This window comes from Polyodon spathula, chromosome 12 (assembly GCF_017654505.1).
Source record: "Polyodon spathula isolate WHYD16114869_AA chromosome 12, ASM1765450v1, whole genome shotgun sequence".
NCBI lineage: Eukaryota > Metazoa > Chordata > Actinopteri > Acipenseriformes > Polyodontidae > Polyodon > Polyodon spathula.
The window spans coordinates 42,202,229-42,223,346 of record NC_054545.1 but is presented as its reverse complement, the minus strand read 5'-3'; the positions used below and the strand labels follow the sequence as shown (position 1 = coordinate 42,223,346).

Here is a 21,118-nt window from a genome sequence, read left to right as displayed (position 1 = left end):
TATCGTTGTTATGTCTGCTGTAAATGCTACCATATTCTAAACGTACTTGATTGGTCAGAATAAAGAAAATCGAACCTTGCTATCTGCGGCACACACTGTTTGCAGCGCCTTGACTGCCCTTATAAGACTAAGTACAGTAACGTTGTGACATGCGCGCTGTAATAAAAACTGCATCTCCCTCATATTAAACGTAATAATAATAACAGCTTTTAAAGCTAGCAATTGTGTTGCATTAAAACCACTAAGATAAAAATATGTTTTAAGTTTAGACTTCAAAATACCCACAGACCAAGCTTCCTTAACACATGGAGGTAGAGCATTCCATAGTTTATGGGCTCTAACAGAAAAAGCCCTCCTTCCCCTATTGATTTTATTGACCCTGGGAACAACGAGCAGCCCCGCTTCATGTGATCTAAGAGCAATTTGGGAGATATGTCAATAATAAGATTTTAAAATCAATTCTATATGCTCATTTTTTTGTTTTTTTGTCAAAATTCTAACAGCAGTATTCTGAACAAGCTGGGGGGTGGGGGCACAGCACGTTCTGGGATGCCAGAGAGGAGTGCATAGGAGATAATGGGTCTCAGTTTCTTAAGTGATAGAAGGATACGTTAGAAAGTTCCTTAATAGAAGACTCAAATGATAAAGCAGTATCAGAGAGAACCCCCAAATTTTTAGGATTTGATAAAAGACTGCTAGGGTCAAACTCATGCCTTCTTACATTTTTATTAGTTGGTTGTGGGAGCCTACAAACATAACCTTTGTTTTATCTGAATTCAACATTAGAAAGTTTTGAGACATCCAGCACTTGATATCAGCAAGGCAAGCAACAAATAACACCCGACAGAATTATCACCGGGTTTTAAAGACAAATACAGCTGGGTGTCTTCCGCATAGCAGTGAAAGTTCAAACCTTTCCGTTGTATCCACTCTGTCAGAAAAAATATCTACACCATATACATATTGTTGTTGGATTGTATATATAATGAAAACAGGTTTAGACTTTTGCCGGTCCCCTTGTAATTTCCAGTCATTCTTATTGCAATTAAATATTCAAGTCAATTTGAACATAGCTATAGTGTTTAACTTTGCTTTAAATGTATTGAATCACATATATACAAATGCTTGTACTATTGAAATAAACGTTTCACTCCTGTAGTGTTTATTTACTGAAACAGTTTGGCCACAGGATTATTAAACGTGTATTTTGATGCACATGTTATGTTGTTGTTTTTGTGCTATTTGAAAATGAATTAAAACTAAAAAAAAAAAAAAAAAAGGATCTTATTTACCTCTACTGGTATAGTGTTTTCTAATTACGTCATTACCTTCTTTAGTATAATATCCCTTTCAGTTGATTTGTCCCTGCAGAAACCTAATTATTGATAATAATATCACACAGCTGTTTTGAGGATTGAAGAGTGTTAGGGATGTCTGGGAAATCTAGAGTGATAAGGCCCAATATTCAAGGCCAATTGTGTAGATCTCTAGAGACTAATGGAATTCACGACCCTGAAGCAGACAAACAGAACAGAAAAGCCATTCACAATACTGTTTAATCTGTGGTTCCTTTAAATTCTGGGTCTAGTCATTCCACTAAAGATCCCCCGCTGGTTGTTCTTGTTTGTTCAACACTCATCTTAGGGCAGCATTAACTCTCAAGTAGCTCAGATTTTCACAGTAAGATCCTGCACACTAGGAAGCAGGACATGTCATATTCTGTGGAATTCCCGGCGTGAATTATTGCAATTATGTCAGATAAGTAATGTGTTTACCAAGTATTTTTGAAAACATCTTTTCTTAAACAAATCAAGTCATTGTTTTTCAAAACACACATTCCATTTTATTTCAAGAGTGTAAATATATAATCCACAATATGCCATGGGATTTAAGACAACACATTAAATATATAAATATATAAATATATAAATATAATGAATACCAGTATATCAAAATAACAATATAAACATATATTTACAAAAAGCAATAAAAAAAAAAACATAATAAAGACAGTATACAGTGATAATGTGACATTACACTGTACAGTAGGTTCCTGTGACAGTGCATAATAATTATACTGTACATACAAATAAACTAGGTAAAGAGTGAAATCAATTGTTAATAAATAAATGCATGTAAACAAAATCATTATTTTGTTCATATAAAAAAAGAGTTGGATTTTAAAGCAACAATGGCCTGGTTGGTGGTCCAAAATGAATGTTGAAATGTTTCAAAAGTGCAACAGCACTGTAAAAGAAATGTGATTTCAAAAACAGAAATCATATAGCAGGTGGATTCTTTACATGAGAAGCCAGCAAATCCATTCTTATCAAATTATCCTTGACTTTTTTTCTTATTATCTCCCAGGCAAGGGTTGAGTATTTCTGGGGAAAAAAAAAAAAAAAAATTGAATTGATTCACATTATTGTAAAGTGTATAATCTTGGTTAGATTTAGAGGATGTTTTATTATTTTATTGTATTTTAAATTTACAGCCTGGTTACACCTACAATTATAGGAATTAAACTATATGAACATCATTTTTGGTATTTTATTTAACATCATGTAATCAATGAAACTACAAAATGATATCGCAATCGTCTACCAGATTTAGACATGTCACATTTTAAAAGTGTTGTCAGTTTTTTGTTAAGTATATGGAAAACTAAGAACAGGTATGTAATTCAATATGTTAAGGTAACATTATTGAGCAGGTTTCATTCTGTAGGGTGATGTAAAATCTTTGGCCATAGCTATAGCCATTTTTTTAATAGGTAAAATGTTATGTTATAAGAAGAAAATAATTAATTGTTTTACTTAGTGTAAATTGTTTCATTATTGTTTAGTTTGCTATAGACATTTATCTGACAGACAATATTAAGAAATCCAACGGCTTGTCTCACCTGGGTAAGCTTGAGGTATGCTTGCATTGAAACGAACTATCACTTCTTTGTGATTAAGAAGCGTCCTACCAATGCTGATCTAAATGAGCATCACAATCCATCACACAAATGTCTATTGATAAGTTTATTGTCGCAATACAATATAAAGGGAAAAAATAAAACAAGTTCTCCATACCTGGCTTCTCAAAAAATATTTCAAATTCTTGAAATACTGCTTCAGTTCTTTGCATCCGGCGCAGCCCTCCCTTGTCATCTGCAAAAAGGAAATCTGAAAGATATAATTACATTCTCATTCAGTGCTGGGCATAGTGATGTGCTTTTTGTTCTGCTAAGTAGGCCTATACTTTGTGGGTCACACTATTTTATTTACTTATGATCATTAAATGTTGTTTTTCCCTATAGCTGACTTTTAGCTATTTTCATAGAAGGCTTTGACGTCTTCTTCCAGAAAGTCAAATTAGACAGCATAGAACAAAGCTGTCAGGACATGACATTTGGAATGAGAAAACCAAAGACATAGTACAATGTTTAGTATCCAACCACAGTAAACTCAAGATGTGAACACTTGTCTATTACCAATCAATACCAATCTGGGGCACGGATTAGCTGTGGTCCTTGAAACTGAACCCTTCCATTGCTTTGAACCCCTTTTACTACAGTTGATATCATAGTTAAATATGTTCTTACACAACGATTAAGCTCATAGCTCTGTCGATGGATAAGGCTCAAAAAGTGATTCAGTTGGTCCTTGTCCCACGTGGTCCTCTTTTCGCTCTTTTTGTAAAGCTTCAGGATCTGTCCTAACGCTGTATGTAGAATCAAAATTTTGTTCTCAATCTGTAAAACATTATTGGTTTATTAGTTTGTTAATCAATTATACAACACCCTCGTACAGAGTCCAATAAACAAAGGAAAACGTCGACAAACAATTGCCTATCCGGCGTCAGTGTTTCTAATTCAGAGATCGAGATAGGCAGGGAAGTTAGCTGACGTATTGCCTAATCTGCACTGCGGCCTTTGCCCTGCAGGAGGCAGTCTCATACTGCGACTGTTTTGCCTGGACTCCCTGCTCCGAGGCACTGCGATATTAACCAAGATCCACTAATCTCCAGTATAGCCATTTGACTGTATCTGGCATCCGATCGCAGTACCAGCATATGCAAAAGATAATCAATGAAAACACTCACCTCTGATTTGCTGTGCAGTTTATAAAGCTCTTCTGGGATGATGATATTCACATCTCCTGACACATCTTTTTCTCCCTGTGTGAACGAGACACACAATTTTACACTGGTCAAAACAGTAAACTATGCATGCATTGTTGGAGAATGAAAGCAGTGACATTATTTTATTCTGACATTTAACCAATGCCCGTGTATATGCACGATCGTTATAATAACAATAACAAATTGAACACTGATGAGTAGAGATGTAACTTCCATAATACGATTATTCATATTTGTAACACGTTTTCTCTTATTTCTAAAAGTTAGCCAAACTTTGAAATCAAGTTGGAGCTATGTACAAATAGTATTTGAGAGAAACCAATTTACACTTGCCATGTCTTTCAGCAGTGTCAGGGAAAATTTGCTCTTGTGTTTGTACTCGCCGTCCTGAATCCATTTACACCCAAGAGAAAAGCTGGGTCCTAGGCACAGAATTAAAAAACAGAGCCCAGGCAGTCTCCGGAGATCCATTTTTATACAGTACAATAAATTATAAGAACGTATAACAAATATTAAGCACCTTAAACATGGACACCTCTCTAAACGCAGACTACCTTGTATCAGTGTATTGAATTCCATGTTGATTCTCTACTGGTTCCTTTTATGCCCGCCGGTTTGAAAAGTGAAAGGACTTTCCCGAAGAAGTGATTCACATTCCCATTCGCTTTCCTTTCTATAAGTAGAATGATATAGTACAATACAGCCTATAAAATCCATTCAGGTTAAATTCAAAGTTCAAAGACATGTTACGAACCCGCGCTGAAATGCAATTCAAATGTTTAAAAAAATCATACGGTATCGCAATCAAAACTAAAAAGGCTACAGCGTGTGGAGTTTCAAACTGCATTTGCGTCACTGCAACCCTCTTTTTGTGCTCAGTCTTTCGGTGAGACTCTGTAAGTGACTATGAAACTGATGCACGCACTCTATCTCCCGTCTTGTAAATTGCTTTGTGATGGTGGTCCACTATGAAAGGCGCTATATAAAAATAAAGATTATTGTTATCACGCGGTGTGACTAAAGGTAGACAGCAAAAGCATCTCTCGTTGGGTTGCTAACCTGGTCTTACAAGGGAAAAGTTAACACAGTAACGTCTTGCCGAGGCTCTGGGGACGTTACCCAGTTAAAAGTTTTGCTCGATCTACCACTATGCTTTGCGGCTACGTTACCACAGAGCCCCGAATCTATGTCTGTTACGTCACATTTTCAGTACTGTATTGCTTTCAAACTATCATTATTTTTTTTTTAACAGACTATGAATGTACATACTGAATGTGTTCTTAAAACGTATTACACGTGTAGCGATATATCAATTATAATAGGTATGATAGATATCAATTATAAATGTGGTATGACCTAATTGATGTCAGTTTAAAAAAACATCGTTTTTGTTTTTGTTTTTGTTTTGTTTTGTTTTTTGTGGTAATTCCAAAATTAACACAGTGCATCCATGGGGTTGTTGGGGACAAAACCTGAAAATTACAGAATTTTAGATTTTGTACTAGCTTTTGTATTAAATATAACAGTTTTTGTAAATTGACAGTCTGGTTCAGATTCTGACACCTGCAAGCGCGGGTTTAAAGCAACAGGCGCCCAAAAATGCATTCACGTTTTCTCGAACATATGTATTTATATTTCTGCAACTGAAGCGCCTAGAAACTCAAAGTGTTCTGGTATCAGGCTAACACTGTTTAAGTGTGCATTGAGTTTCAAGAACTTGGCTTTTTAGGTTCAGTTGGAGCACCTATGCAGACATGCACTACACATAGATTTTGTCACAAACACTTGTGGAGTTCTGCGGTGCACGTGCTTTAAGGGTCAAACACAGGCTCTTTGGATAGATAAGACCCTAGCGCATCTAAAGAGACCCCTGGTACCCCAAGCCTTGGGTCAATAAGAGCCCAAACACCTCTCTCGTTCAACTCTATAGCACAGCGCAACACCATGCCCTCAGGCACTAAATGTTCCAGAGGCTGTAATTCGGCACAGGATATCAGGGTGACATTTACATAATAAAAGCACACAATAAATCCAAAACCTCATGTGCTTGGCTCTTTTGGTTGCATGCAAGAGGTATATTTAGACAGCTGTCAATTAAATTGAGTTTTTTTTCAAGACTTTTAACTTCATATCTAAGCAATCCTAGGGTGTAGAGCCATCTTTCTTAAGAATGGTGCGGACATGAAGTTTCTCGATCTCGATTTTCAGGATGCGTTCACGGGAACGTAAATTACATCATGAACATTTTCAGCTGGTTAGCAGCCATTGGTTTTTTCAACATTACTCGGGCTAGGAATATCGTATGAAGCCCAATCAAACACTTCTGAACTCGGCACAACCTGATTGAAAAAGCCCAAAGTTTTGGTTTGACCCTTCGCCAAAAATGCCTTCAATTTCTCATACCAAAATTTGTGTTTTGGGGCTGAAAAAAGGTAATTTCTTTTAAGCGGGTGGTACAGCCGAAAAACAGGATGCCACATTGTTCCCCTTGTACACCAATGCCCAGAAACAAAATCTGAGGGATCCCATGACTTACCCATCAAAGGTTAAGTGGCATAACCCCCGATTTTGCGTCATTTTGCGTGCCCCATAGCGCCCCTTGTGGAAACGGGCAAAGAGTAGGGTAGCAGTTAATAGCTGGATCAAGCCCCGAGACCTTTTACCCTTTGCCCCCGGGGGTCAAACTTTGGGGTACTTACCTATTTACAATGCAATTTATAATCTAGAAAAACGAGAACGCTCCCCTTGACATTATATTGTGTGGGTGTACTTCAAGATCACATTTATGGTTTTTCACATATTTTGGTCATACAGAATTTGAATTAACGTTGCGGTGCCCTTTTTGCAAACTGCATTGACTTACATGTATTGTGTGTTTTGTTTCTACATAAATGTTTTATTTGCCCACGGATTTTCATGGGACTTTTTTCATCTGCGCGTTTAATACTTTTTAAGAACACGTTCAGTAGCCTATGCACAATCATAATACTGTAGCGATCTCGGTTAACGCATGCAGGCGCACACAGGACGAGGCAATCCACACACAGGCAGAGGGCTAGCGCTAACACGGGCCCTACCGCACTAAAGTATAGCGCCCATACCGCTGTACAAAAAAGCCGACTCACTTGCAAGGAGCGAATATCGGGCTTATGTCTTCGTGTGTGATTACGTCACCTACCAGCCCTGCCTTCCCCAGTGCTCGCAACACTATTTAAAAAATAAAAAAAAAGGATCGCTTGAAAACAACACAGTACTCAAAAGGTAAAAAAAAAAAAAGAAGTGGCGTAACAGACATGTTTTGTGGTTCTGTGGTAACGTAGCCGCAAATCATACTGGTAGATAGAGCAAAAAGTTAACTGGGTAACGTTTTCCAGTTTTCCTTGTAAGATTGTTCATTGTGTGTAAAAGAGAATTTGACAAACAGAACAAAAACCAGACTCCCCACAGCGGAACAATGATACATCTAATGATGTAATATCAGCAATTCTATTGAATATAATTCGAATTAATTAGAAGTTATTTACTGATAACGGTATGTTCCCAGACTACATATTGTAAACCACAACTGTGACAGAGCCCATAATAAACATGCAATGGTGAACTACAAGCGTTTCGTGTGGAAACCCCTTGGTCTTTGTCTTGAATCCACAGAACCGATAAGGGGGATTTAGGCCTAAATGAAAAACAAATTTGTGGTGAGGATTCCCCATGATTTGATTAACAAATAATAATAAAATAAAAACTTGTATTATTTCATTTTAACAAGACCCCCCCCCCCCCATTCCAAATAATTTTATTCCTTTCTGTTAATTACCTTCTTTTTTTTCATTTTTCACTTGTTTAAGTACTGTTGCATCGCAGTATAGACCAGCTGGGGCTCGTTTCTGTACTCACTTACGATATGGTAACGTGCAAGTACGATGTCGGGAGCAGAATATACTATAGAAGCAGCGTTTCTATATAACGTCACACTCACTACCTGATCGTATTGTCGTATTCTATCGACACCAACTTACTTGGTGTATCAATACCACCGGAGATCTCACGGTCATTTCTTGTTTTCAAGCCTCTAAAACCACCCATTGCACAACACTGATTTCACAGGCATGGCTGCTCAAATGCATACAGTGTATTTAAAGCATAAGCAGAAATATTTACAATGAGAACATGGGGTGGTGGGGCGTCACACATGATGCTTAGGCTATCTGTTTAGATTGTGATGTAAAGCCAGTGGAGAGGAGGGTGGCTTCCAATATGGCTGGTTGTTGGAAGACCGTGAATATCCCCTCCCTCCTTAACTGCTAACACCAGCAACCACACCTGCATCGCAAGCAGAGGAGGAATCCAGCTCTGACCATTGCAAAAGGATATCCTCCGCTGGGCTGCTTTCTGCTGGGGATATTAAAGTATGATCAAATGCACAGTGGGTAGCATGATGACTGGCTCACGCCGGTTTTCTCACTGTCGCGCTTCCATTGCTTGTGTTTTTATCGGGACTGTAGAGCCAGTCGATTTTTTTTGCCTGCAACCATGTTATACCATGTTATACCATATTATACCATGTTATACCGTGTTATACCGTGTTATACCATGTTATACCATGTTATACTGTGTTATACCGTGTTATACCATGTTATACCATGTTATACCATGTTATACCATGTTATACCGTGTTATACCATGTTATACCATGTTATACCATGTTATACCATGTTATACCATGTTATACCATGTTATACCATGTTATACCGTGTTATACCATGTTATACCATGTTCTTCAATAACAGAACTCAATCTCAATGTTTTCTTTTTTGACAAAGTCGTCACACATTGTTCAGTTTAAAAAATAACACATCCTTATTACATTTGACTTATTCTGGAAGTACCTGCAAGCTAGCCCTGCTGAATGCTCTTTGAGATGCCATTCTCATCTCTATCAGCCAACAACTTCCCTGGTTAATTATGTTTTTATTATTTTTATATTGTGACTTCTAATGCGTCGCATGTGTTCTGATAGATGTAATAATTAGTCAAGGCAAGGGAATGCTGTGTTTATGGTCCCAAACGTTTCATTTACATGGACATAAATGAAATAAATAGGGTAGATTGGAAATGGGGTAGTAGGGCATTTCAAACTGTAGTTTATGTTTGTTACACGAGTAATGATTACACAAACGTACTTTTAGACCATTCAAAATACATGGTATCTTTCTGCCGCGTGATTAATATATTTTCAGACAGCACTGCTATATATAATATAGCGATTGCAGCTCCTTAAACATTACAACAAGTATTCCCCAACCAGAGGCAGGTGAAGAGGCAGATGGGCCCCGCATGCCAAGTCAAGTGTTCAATGTTTAGCGATGTTTTATTTTCAGAATGTTAGCATGTAAACAGTATATGACTAAATGCAACAAGCGTTTCTATTCACCTACTTGCATTTTATGTGCATCTTTACTTCCAATGCTAAATGCCAATACGAAATCTTGTCACATAGAAAATGTTTTTTTTTTGTTGTTGTTGTTTTTTTTGTTTGTTTGTTTGTTTGTTTGTTTTTTGGTTTATTTTGGTTTATTTTGGTACCCATGTTGCACCCATTAGCAGTTAGGGTTAAACTACCGGATGAACCGTGCACACAAAATTTAGCTGCAAAGACTGCTGAACAGCAGGCTTACCCCGACATTTTCCATGACGACAGCAGAAAACTGTTATGCAATATCTAGAGGGTAAAATAGTCGCTGAGTTGGAAAAAGAGACGCCAACAAAACATAAAACCGCGCAAAGACAGGTACGAGGGAAAGAAAAACAAGTTAGGAAGCTAATTTTAATTCAACCAATTTTTCAAACATAATTAAGAGAATAGCAGCTTCAATGATATGAATATAAAGGTAACATCTGCAAATATAAATGTGAAGGATACTGTCACTGATAAATAGTTTTTTTTTTCGCACACTTTCGGACCCCTCTAGGGCCCTCTGAGTGCGCGGGCCCCTGTGCTGTTAACTGTCGGGCTGCACTCACTGTTCCTCCGCTGCTGAGCTCAGCTGTCAATCATTGATCTGATTGCTCTAATCATATTGAGTCGCTTACAGCTTCATAAAATTTTTATTTGCACATAAATAATAATAATAATAATAATTAATTAACTATTATTAATCATTATATTATTAATTATTATCGGAAGTATTATTAGTATTATAATTATTATTAATAATAATAATAATATAATAATAATAATAATAATATAATAATAATAAAGGTATATTTGTTATCGTTTGCCTTTGCAGATCTGCATATTCTACAGCTTTGCACCCCAATTGTGATCTTTTCATTACACATCACAAGCATTTTAAAGTTATATACCATTGTTTGGTTTTCAATTTTATTTTAACAGCAGAAACAAAAGATGAAAGAGTTATAATTCCGAAACGCTGACTCCGTTTTTATTCTGAACTTTTTTTTTTCTCCAATTTTCGAATTTTGAAGTGATTTTTTAAACTGACAATATTTTCATTTATTCCTGTTTCAGGGAAACTTTGGAATTAAAATGGAATTAATAACAGCCATTAAAATTCCACATTTCCTGCAGGTGTTAGACTGTGTTCGCCAAAAGATCTCAACCTGTAAATGATGGACAACACTCTTATTGGTCAACTAAATATCGCAATCGCCTACTGAACGAGATATGAATTTTTATGGTATACAAGGGTCATAGGGTTAAGATGATGTAGAAATAATAGACCAAACTTGACCTGTCCGAGCATGATGTTGGCAGGTAGCTGTCCGGTTAACTGTTAAAGAATTTAATAAATCCAGGTTTCATCTGGCTTGTAAAAATGAATTTCGCCTTTGATTTACAGCGCTTGTAGATTGGGATTCACCACTCGTGACGTATCAAAAATGCATACCATATAGTGACATACAATGCTGCATTTTAACATTAGCAATTGTTTGAAGTCGTATATGCGCTCTCGAATTAATCGGTTTTGTACATCCTGAAAATACAACAACGAAAAGGTAAGCAGTGGAGTGCCCGGGAATTTCCACTTTCACTTTTGAAACCTCTTGCCTGTATATATGAACCTCAGTTCCAGAGTAACATGGAATTCAGCACACAATACCGAACACAGTCCAGATACCAGGTGAGTGCCGTGAAGATGTTTTGAAAGCATTGGCTGTGTATTGTTTTCTACAGGTTTTGTCCGATGAATTCCTTACGCAGTGTCCGTTTCATTTCAGAGTTGTGGTTTGCATCGCTTTGAAAATGTCTCTTCAAAGTTTGTGGGTGTCTTGTTGCATTGCTTTGCTCTGCTGCCAGTTCTCTCTGGGGTGCAAGTGGATTCAGGGTGGCCAGTACAAGTCCAAGAGCAAGGTGACCCTTACACTGCTGAAACAAATGGTAAGGTCCGACACAATGCAATTTGCTGTCACTTTTTTTTTTTTTTTGTAATTAACACTGCTTATCTACTCTGCCCTATTCAATATCGACATCGATTGTTTCTACTGATCTATCTGATTTGGAGAGCTGAAAGAAAACGGTACTCGCTTTGCCTTTTTCAGGGGGAAGAGATCTTGGTGCACAGTACCGTCCCGTTCCGTTACACGGTTCCTTCGCACTCACAGGTAAACAAACTCTTCTTTACTGAAGATTGGCAAGTAATTTATGTTTTTTTTTTTTTTGTTGTTGTTGTTGTTTTTTTTTTTTTTTTTTTTTTTGTTTAGTTAGTTTACTTATATATAAACAAAATAAAAAAATGGTAACACGGACTGTACTAAATTTAATTATTTTAAATGACGTAATTAATCATGAAACATTTATCAATAAGCATACATCTTATTGACAAAATGCGTGTCTTCTTCTTCTTCTTCTTCTTCTTCTTCTTCTTCTTCTTCTTCTTATTATTATTATTATTATTATTATTATTGTAGTAGTAGTAGTAGTCGTCGTCGTCGTAGCTAAGGTGTTTGTTGTTTTTGATTATGCCATGTCGTTGGTTTTATAGAAGGAGGATGATATCTTGGTTTTATACGAAGCTCATATCCACATCGGCAAGCTGTATATAAGGAATCGAGACAATCTGACGTCTGTTTCATGGGATAGGGAAGATCTGGAGATGTTTCAGAGTGTCATCCACCGGCAATCTGTGGAACTTAGAAAATGTGTAAGTAGAGATAGTATTAATTTTGTTTGGCCTAAATTAACTTTAATGCATGTCGATCGCATATGGGAACATTTGGAAGACGCAAATGCACTATGACCTCTATGAGGATGACGCAATGCACGATGACCTCTATGAGGATGACGCAATGCGTGAGTGTACACGCTAATTCATCATTAGGAAGAAAATTGTTCTGTAACGGATTTCAATGTAGGTGCGCTGGAAACATGTCTTTAATACTTTTAAATTGTCTAAATGTACAGGTGGAAGACACAGTGCAGGAAGAGATGACTACCTCTGTCGATAATGGACTTCAAGGCAATACGAATAAGAGGATGAAGTGGTATTTTAAGAAACTTGACGCTTATTTGAAAAGCAAGGTATATCTTTAATTAATTAATTAATATGAATTAATTGGGAATTTTTAATGCATTTGTTTCGCGTAATTCATATTGTAAAGTGCAGTTTGTAATGAATAACTCAAACAAATCTCCTGAATTAATATAATCCATGTCTTTTTAGAATTACACTGCTAATGCGTGGGAGGAGATCAGAACACAAATCTGGAAATTTGTGATCCAACTCGACCTGCTCGCCGCTGCTAATAGGCGCTTCGTCGAGTGACAGCTGTCTTATCCTCAACGTGTCATTCCAGTTTGCCATAACTTGATCATATGATAAGAAGACATTTAATTTTTACGTGTAACTAATAACAGTGTCTCATTTTTTTTAAAATGTACTAACAATACCAATAGCGACTGAACCTCTAAGTGTTCGAACCTACTGTCTTTGCAATGTGTTTATATGTTTATTTATGTTTATCTATTTGATAGGTGTCTTACCCTGACCAGAATTGTCTTGATATGTATTTTAATATATCTGTGCATTTTTGTAATTCACCACATAATGTCAAGTATTTATGTATGTATTTATTTATTTATTTATTTATTTATTTATTTATTTATTTATTGCCATCTAATTATATATGTAAACGTACTTAATGTGTTGGCAAAATATAGAAACATTTTCTATTTGTATTTTTATATGAAATAAAATCTAAATCATAACTGCCTGTGTGATATTTATGCTAGAACTATAGACTTTAAGACACTCTTTTATGAAGAATATAGTGCTTTGAAAACGAGAATAAACTAACACATCCTCTCTAAAACATAAAAAAAAAATATTAACGCAAGAACCGATTATTTTTAAAGTTTTATTTTTCAAAATGGGCTTTAACAACAAACAAAACATTCTTAAAACATTTCTTAACTTTTGTGAATTGAAATATGGCAATCAAACGCAATGTCGTAACTGGTGTATTACAAATGGGTAATATATATATATATATATATATATATATATATATATATATATATATATATATATATATATATATATATATATATATATATTATGTACACCATATGGTTATTTCCATAAAAGTTGCAGAGTTTGCTGAAAAAGTATTTTTGTTTGAAAAGTTTCTGAAAAAATCCACAGTTATATAAAAAAAACCGCATCAGCAGCAATGTAAATTCCTCATTGAACTTATGTAGGCCTGCATTTCGATTACAATAAAGGTGTATGTATGGAATTGTAATAGCTGCTGTTTCTAGTCAATAGGTTTGTGAATATGCCCTGTGAATGCAGCTCTCACGCATATAAGACTAGAAGCATCATCAGAAATGCAAACGATATTCTTTGCCCATTGAACTGGTGTGAGGAGTTAAGATTCCATTGAAATCAATCAGTTGGCGGTGCTTGAAAGCTAGAATTTTCATAATGAAAACTTTTAGCTGGATGTAATGCAAACCCAGAAACATAAATATATTGAATCTTGAACTTAAACAAATCTATGAATATATCCATAAACATGTTATTGTCAATGTGAAATAACTTCAGTCCGATATTATATTATACCATATTTTTATTTTTTCTATTTCAGGAAACATTTTACAATGGAATTGATAAGCGGTACACAGAGCCCCGCCCACCCATCTTTTTACATTATTAATATTCTGCATCCAAAATGACACTAGTTCTCTACCCAGGAAAGGTTTTATTTTTATTATTTTTTTTATTGTACACAGTATACACAGTTAATCATATACAGCATTTTAATAAACACTAGTTTAAAAAAAAAAAAAACATATTTCTTAACATTTCACATTATAATCAAGTTCTGGTCAATAAAGGATTACTATTACGTGGGAAAGATTAATCTAATAAACTACAACTTTATAGTAAACATGTTTTAAATTATGTTTGATTCCAAAAAAAAACAAAAAAAAAAACAAGTCTGAATCATTATTGGGGAAATACAAAGTTTGTGATAAATTTGAATGGTTTATATTACATTTAGTAATAGTCATTTAACACAGTACAATGTTATGACACGATGAACTGCAGACATGCATCTTATATTCATATAGCAAAAAAAAAAAAAAAAAAAAAAAAAAACTTCAAATAAGGTAAAAATGTTAATAACAAGCAATATTGTTATCATATCCAGATCAATAAATACATATAGATACAATAAATAAAGAAAGAAATAAATAGATACATAAACCAAGTACATTAAGGTCGGTATAGCTTACAGTGTTATGATTTGCATATTTATTAATGAGGTGTCCCCTGCTGTCTTTCAGTGGTTTTTTTTTTTTAAAAAAAAGTAATAATACATTTTAATGTATTCCACTGAAAGGAAGCTTGCTAAATTAGACTTTTTAGTTTCGCCTTGTGGTTTCATTGCAGATACTCGAGAGTTGTTGAAGAATCTCCCGTACCTCGCTCCTCACCACCTCCCACGCGCACAAGCTGTGTTTCTACAATCAACGAAATAAATCGGTTAAAACTACCAATACTCAATAAAACAACAACAACAACAACAACAAACAATAATAATAATAATAATAATAATAATAATAATAATAATAATAATACCTTGTGCTGTAGAAATTTTCGAAGCGTCTTGAAATACTTCCTCAAACGAGGTCGCCTCTTTCTCTTTGAAGTGCCATTGACAGGGTGTGTCTTTGTCACTTCAGGCTATAAATTTACGAAAACATCACATTAATAAATATTGTATGGCAAGCTGGTATTTATAATCAAGGAACACAGCGCAAACTAAACGTTTTACATTAATCCCAAACTATGTGCATAGCTCGGGCAACGTTCCTTTGAGAGCTTTCCCCTCTCAGCCGTGAAGCCACCTTCCGCGACTGAATGCATTTTACATCGGCTGCATATGTTAGGCATTCTATAGCTTCTGAACTCACCTGCATGTATTGAGCAAATTAAACCAGCATTATGACAAAACTGCTGTTTGTGCAATGGGTATTTTGAATGGACATATTGTGGAACCCCTATGTACACTCACATAAACAAGGGTTCTTTAATGGTTCTTTGGATGTTTTCAAGGTTCTTTGAAGAACCTTTTGTGTGGGAAAAACCTTATACCTTATCAGATGGTTCTTTTTAAACCATTTTAAAAGGTTCTTTGAGGAACCAAAAAGGTTCCCCTATGACATCGGTGCAAAGAACTTTTAATGGTTCTACACAAAACCTTTTTTTCTAAGAGTGACGTGATATGTACAAATAGCGTTAAGCTATGCGTAATTTTGGTAGAACTGTATTGAATTATTTTAGGTGTAGCAGCGTATATTTTCTTCAAAAGGACAGTACAGCACAGATGAATCTTGTTTGCTTAAAGCATATTAAAAAAAAAAAAAAACAGTTGACAGTAGCTCTCCATTTTAAATGTATACTTACGCCATCCGTTTTAAATCTGTCTGCTTGGCGGTAAAGGAGGTCTTTGAAATCAGTTAATTTATTCGTATCCCACGTCACTGATTTCAGATCGGAGTTGTAGAGTTTGCTGGCAAGTTTGAATGTATTGTGAAGGGTCCATAGAATATCTGTTTCCTGCATGAAAATACAAAGTCTTTCATACACGGGCTATATATATATAAGGTACATAATAAAATAAAGTTATTCTTGCTATAGTACAAACATAATAATCTCGCCAATGTAACGGGTGCGTAAGATCACGAAGAGAACCCTATAAACACAATTAATTAAACATATGCAACACCCTTTTAATTGATATGCTTTACATTGGTAGTAACACTTGTGTTGTGTGCGTCTAAACTATTGTCGAATACGTCATACGTGTTTAAAATATGTTACATAAGATTTATGTTTAATTGTTAAACATTTTGTTTTATAGTGGGCACGCTATTTGACTGTTCTTGCAAATTGCAAGTACTCACTTTTGCGTCTTTAAATAACCCTTAAATGAACAACTTTATTTTCACACAAGTATACCTCTTTTCCGTGTATCAGACTTCTAAACTGCACACTGAGCCCCTTTGCATCTTTCAAACAGTGATTAGGAAATTTGCCTCCCTAAAATTCAAAAAAATAAATGAAAGATTACCACAAGACTGCTTTCAGGTACGAGAGACATTGCATACCATGGATTTTTTTCGTATGGAAAATCAATCCATTCATGATAACTTTAAACATAAGAAATTAAGTGAACAGACAGGAATCCATACAGGTCTCTATAGTAATATGAACATTGTAACATCTTACCATGTCTTGTAGTAAATGCAGGCTATCATTAATGAACTTCAATTGAATTGTGTCCCAATTACATTCGAGGAAAAGTGCTGGAGAGCAAGCAACGAGAACACAGAAACACTGCGCCAGCATCTTCTTCATTGTGGAATCGATTACAACTAGAATATCAATACAGGAACGTGCTATGTATATAAATATATTGCTATTTCTATTTGTTATGAGATATTTTGTTTATAACGTATTCAATTTCCCCTTTTCCCCCCTTTGTTTTACCACTTTTAAATATGTACCTTTCCTTAGTGTTATCTGACAAAAATATTTCTTTAACTGGCATAAGTGAACCATTTTGTTCTTGTGTTTATATAGGTTGGGTCTGGAAAGTTATATGTATGGAAAGTGAAACAGGAGACAAAATTCCCTCAGTTTCCCTCGGCCCTGTTGTTTCAGATATGAACCGCTTGGTGATGTTTTGAGAAATTTTAAGTAGATGTAAATAATGCACTAATGACACACACACACCCACACACGATTGCATTCCCATATTTGTGAGGACTTCTCATTGACTCTCATTATATTTTCATTTGCTATTTCTAACTCCACAACAAACGAAATATTTTGGCACTTTTTAAAAGGTATATTTAGTTCTTAAAACATGTTTTACAAAGTAGGGACGTCCCCACAACATTATTTTTTCAGGAGTTACCATCTTCGTGGGGACATTTTCTCAAATTTTGTCCCCACAATGATAGTAATACTTGCAACCCCCCCCCCCCCCCCCACACACACACACACACACACAGCAGACTCTCGCTCTCGTTCTCTCTCTCTCTTTCTCTCTCTCTCTCTCTCTCTCACACACACACACACACACACACACACACACACACACGCACACACACACACTAAAACCACTTATCTATGTCAACATTATTAAACCATTTATGCAACCCTAAAGAAAGTGCACTTCATCACAGAAGGGGGGGGGGGTATGAATTTGAAATTCGTGAATCTGTTCAGTTGCTGGTTTATTAACAAGTCTACAAAGGTTCCATGTATACAAAACGTTAATATTTAAATATCTTTGTGACGGGGTAAAGGGTTCCAGTCAATCCAATTTCTAAATTAAAGATACTATGCAGAAATGCATAGCAGGGTATGATGTCCGACCAATAAGCCTCTAAGCACGTATATGTTTTAAAAGTTACTATATAGGATAGCGATATAATATCGAATATGCGTTTCATCATTGACCCACCTTAACTCTAAAGTGACGCAACAACAGATATAGCCAGCAACTTTGCCCATGGGTTTCCCCTTTGCCCAGTAGCGGATTGACACGTCATTCTGTCATTAAAGTTCCAGATTGAAATCACAGTAGGTTATAGCCCTTTCAAATAGACCGCGCCAGTCTACTTAAGAGACTCTTGAAACGTCAAATGTATGAAGGTCTCAGGGAGTTATATTTTTAGACAGGTGTGGTGTTATTTTGTGTTACTTGTTAAAAAGTGGTGCACGTTGTATTGTGCTTGCCCGCAAAATATTTTAGCTCAGAAAACAAGGAAACGCACATCTGTAAGGGGGTTCTTTGTACTCAGTCTGTCTCTTAAAGTTATTTTCAATATCTTTTTTTTCACAATTCAACACATGTATGTGTCTTTAACTGACTACCCCAGATAAGATGCAATATGTATTTTCAAAAGTCGCTATAAGTCAGTGTCTCAACGGAACTTTAGGATTTCTGTTTTTTTGAAAATACACTCGCATTACAGCTTGTTAAGCAATTGAAATTCATAATTGGCTCTATTTTGCAAATAACGACTTATTTTCAAAAGGTACAAAATACACTCTCTAACTAAGACATGCCCCCTCTCATGTCTTAAACTGCGACCGCTGACAGGGCTACTGAGCTGTAATCTGCAATGCAGGATATCGAAGCGCTTCCAATTCTGCGCAGCAGCACAAGAGGGAAGGAATGAGAAATAAAACGACCCTAACCTAAACCCAGAATAGTTCGTCCCCGTCCGACACTTCGAGGTCTAACTATAAATCAAGTTATGCATAGATACAGATAACAGAGCTGTGTGATCTGCTTAAGTTTGATTTAGAATCATTAGGTGCCAAAAAATTGCCTTCTGAAAATCAAGCTGTTTGTCTTGTTGGTAGTGATTTGTGCAGTCGTCAATCACAGCATTGACAGCGTAGTGTTTTCTGACGTTACGGGTCAAGGTTTGGGATGACATTCTGACTATGTACCACTTTTCTGGCCCTACACTGGCACACTGTTAGTTCTGCTCTTTTTTTTTTTTTTTTTTTTTTTTTTTTTTTTTTTTTTTTTTTTTTTTAGCAATGCCATGTTCGGTGGTTGCTAATAAATCGGAAAAGTAAGTTGCAAAGGAGATCTTTAACACAAAACTTTTAGTCTCACTCCTCGCTCACAGGTCTGCAGAAATCTGGAGAACGGCTTTAATAAACGCGTAATCGTCATTTCTTATTCTGTACTATTGTGTTGATAGGCCCTGTATGTCAAGATCATCACTTTCATGACATGCTTGTTATTTGGGCTTGCCTACATCAAAACAAGCCCCGAGAACACCCTGGGAAACAGTTTCAATTTAGTTTTTGTGCGATGAAACACGCTTAACTGCTCCTACAATACAACAAAAGAAACACCTGCCGGTTTCTATGTTGATGCGTTTTCCCTTTGTCCCTGCAGTCGAACTACACAATTTTGGACATTATTATTATTTTTTTTTGTATATTTTTTATATAACGTTAAAAACTATAAGTGCATACAACTAAGCGTATTATAGTTACGCATGGCGCATTTGTTGTGTTCTGCAAGGCCTGTTTGAACGCATGGAGGTGTACGACCTTAGAGATTTCCCAGTTACTTTTCATTTTTGTTGCACCGGTATATAATGCAACATGCCGCCTGTCCTTTGACTCTGGAGTTTGAAGGTACAGGATAACACAGGTAAAGTTGTTCCATTGGCTTATATTTTAAGACATTATAAACATTTGCACTACAAATATTTGAAGTGACGTGTGTTTTCTTTCCTACCAGTCAGTTCTTTGTTTAAGAAAGTATGAAGATGCCATACATAAGTTTGTTTGGACTTGTTGTTCTGTGCAGCTTATCCGAAATTGTGTGCCTCAAATGTACCTGGGACCTCTTGCGCAATAAACACAGTAAATCTTTGCAGACACTGAGGAAAATGGTAAGTTATTTAATAAAGCCTTTAGTTATATTTCTCAAGCAGTTTTTTCTAAACATATATCTATTGATTCATCGTTTTTTCTAGTTTCTTTGTTTATTTCTTTGTCGTTGTTTCCTTTAGGGAGAACAGTTGCCTAAAGATTGCTTTACAGAGAAGGACATCCAAATAAAATCTGAACTACCCAAGAAAGTGTATGGGCACCATTTTCAGGTAAGTTGTGAGATGGGCGGGGATGCCAAATCTGCCTTGTCTGGGTTGTACAATGGGCCGATAGATGTTACAAAGCTACATGCTGCAATTTTAATACAGTTATTAATAAATTAATAATCGATAATACATTTATTATTTGTTTGTTGTTCGCTCTTCTTAAGTTATCCTGCTGTTCTTGCTTTTTAAATTCTTATGAATTCTTAATCTTCCATTGTTTACAGGGCTATATTCACTATATATATATATAGATATATATATATATATATATATATATATAGTATATATATATATATATATATATATAAATCATAAACAAAAGGTCCTCCAGGAGGGGACATGTAAAGACAGTATACGAAACATTTTTACAAATGAAAAATATATTTAATAAAAATCTCAACCCTGTCCCCTGGGACCAGAAAAACATCGAGTCATTGAAGATAGTGCTTCATCGGCAAACAACACATCTCGAGAACTGTGTAAGTTGAGAATTTCTATAGATTTTCAAGAGGACCATCCCATTCAAATTTATTGATTCATTATTGTATACGGGTACTGACCATAAACGAATTCTATAGGTAAAACTATGGACGAGAAATAAAAAACTCAAGAACAACAAAAAAGTGAAGAAACACTTCATAAAGCTAGACAACTATAGGCATGGCTAACACCATTTTTCCTATTAGCGAACGTTTACATAAATAAATGACCATACCGTTTTAAATGCATGATTTAGGGGCTGCACCCGATCTGATTCAGATCAGTCAATTCAATGGGACATTATCATAGGAATTAGCCAGTTGGTACCTACTAGCCTCC

The 21,118-nt window shown here is 35.6% G+C and overlaps 1 protein-coding gene across 1 annotated transcript; it reads right to left on the bottom strand.

Annotated features, from left to right (window-relative positions):
* Nucleotides 1–2,499: 2,499 nt before the first annotated feature.
* Nucleotides 2,500–4,599, bottom strand: LOC121324899 (interferon a3-like). The gene is made up of 5 exons (XM_041267100.1): nucleotides 4,462–4,599; nucleotides 4,090–4,164; nucleotides 3,590–3,739; nucleotides 3,078–3,155; nucleotides 2,500–2,505 (listed from the first exon to the last, which is right to left on the bottom strand). Exons 1-5 carry the CDS (start codon nucleotides 4,597–4,599, stop codon nucleotides 2,500–2,502), a joined length of 447 nt encoding a protein of 148 aa, XP_041123034.1.
* Between the last annotated feature and the right edge of the window lie 16,519 nt (nucleotides 4,600–21,118).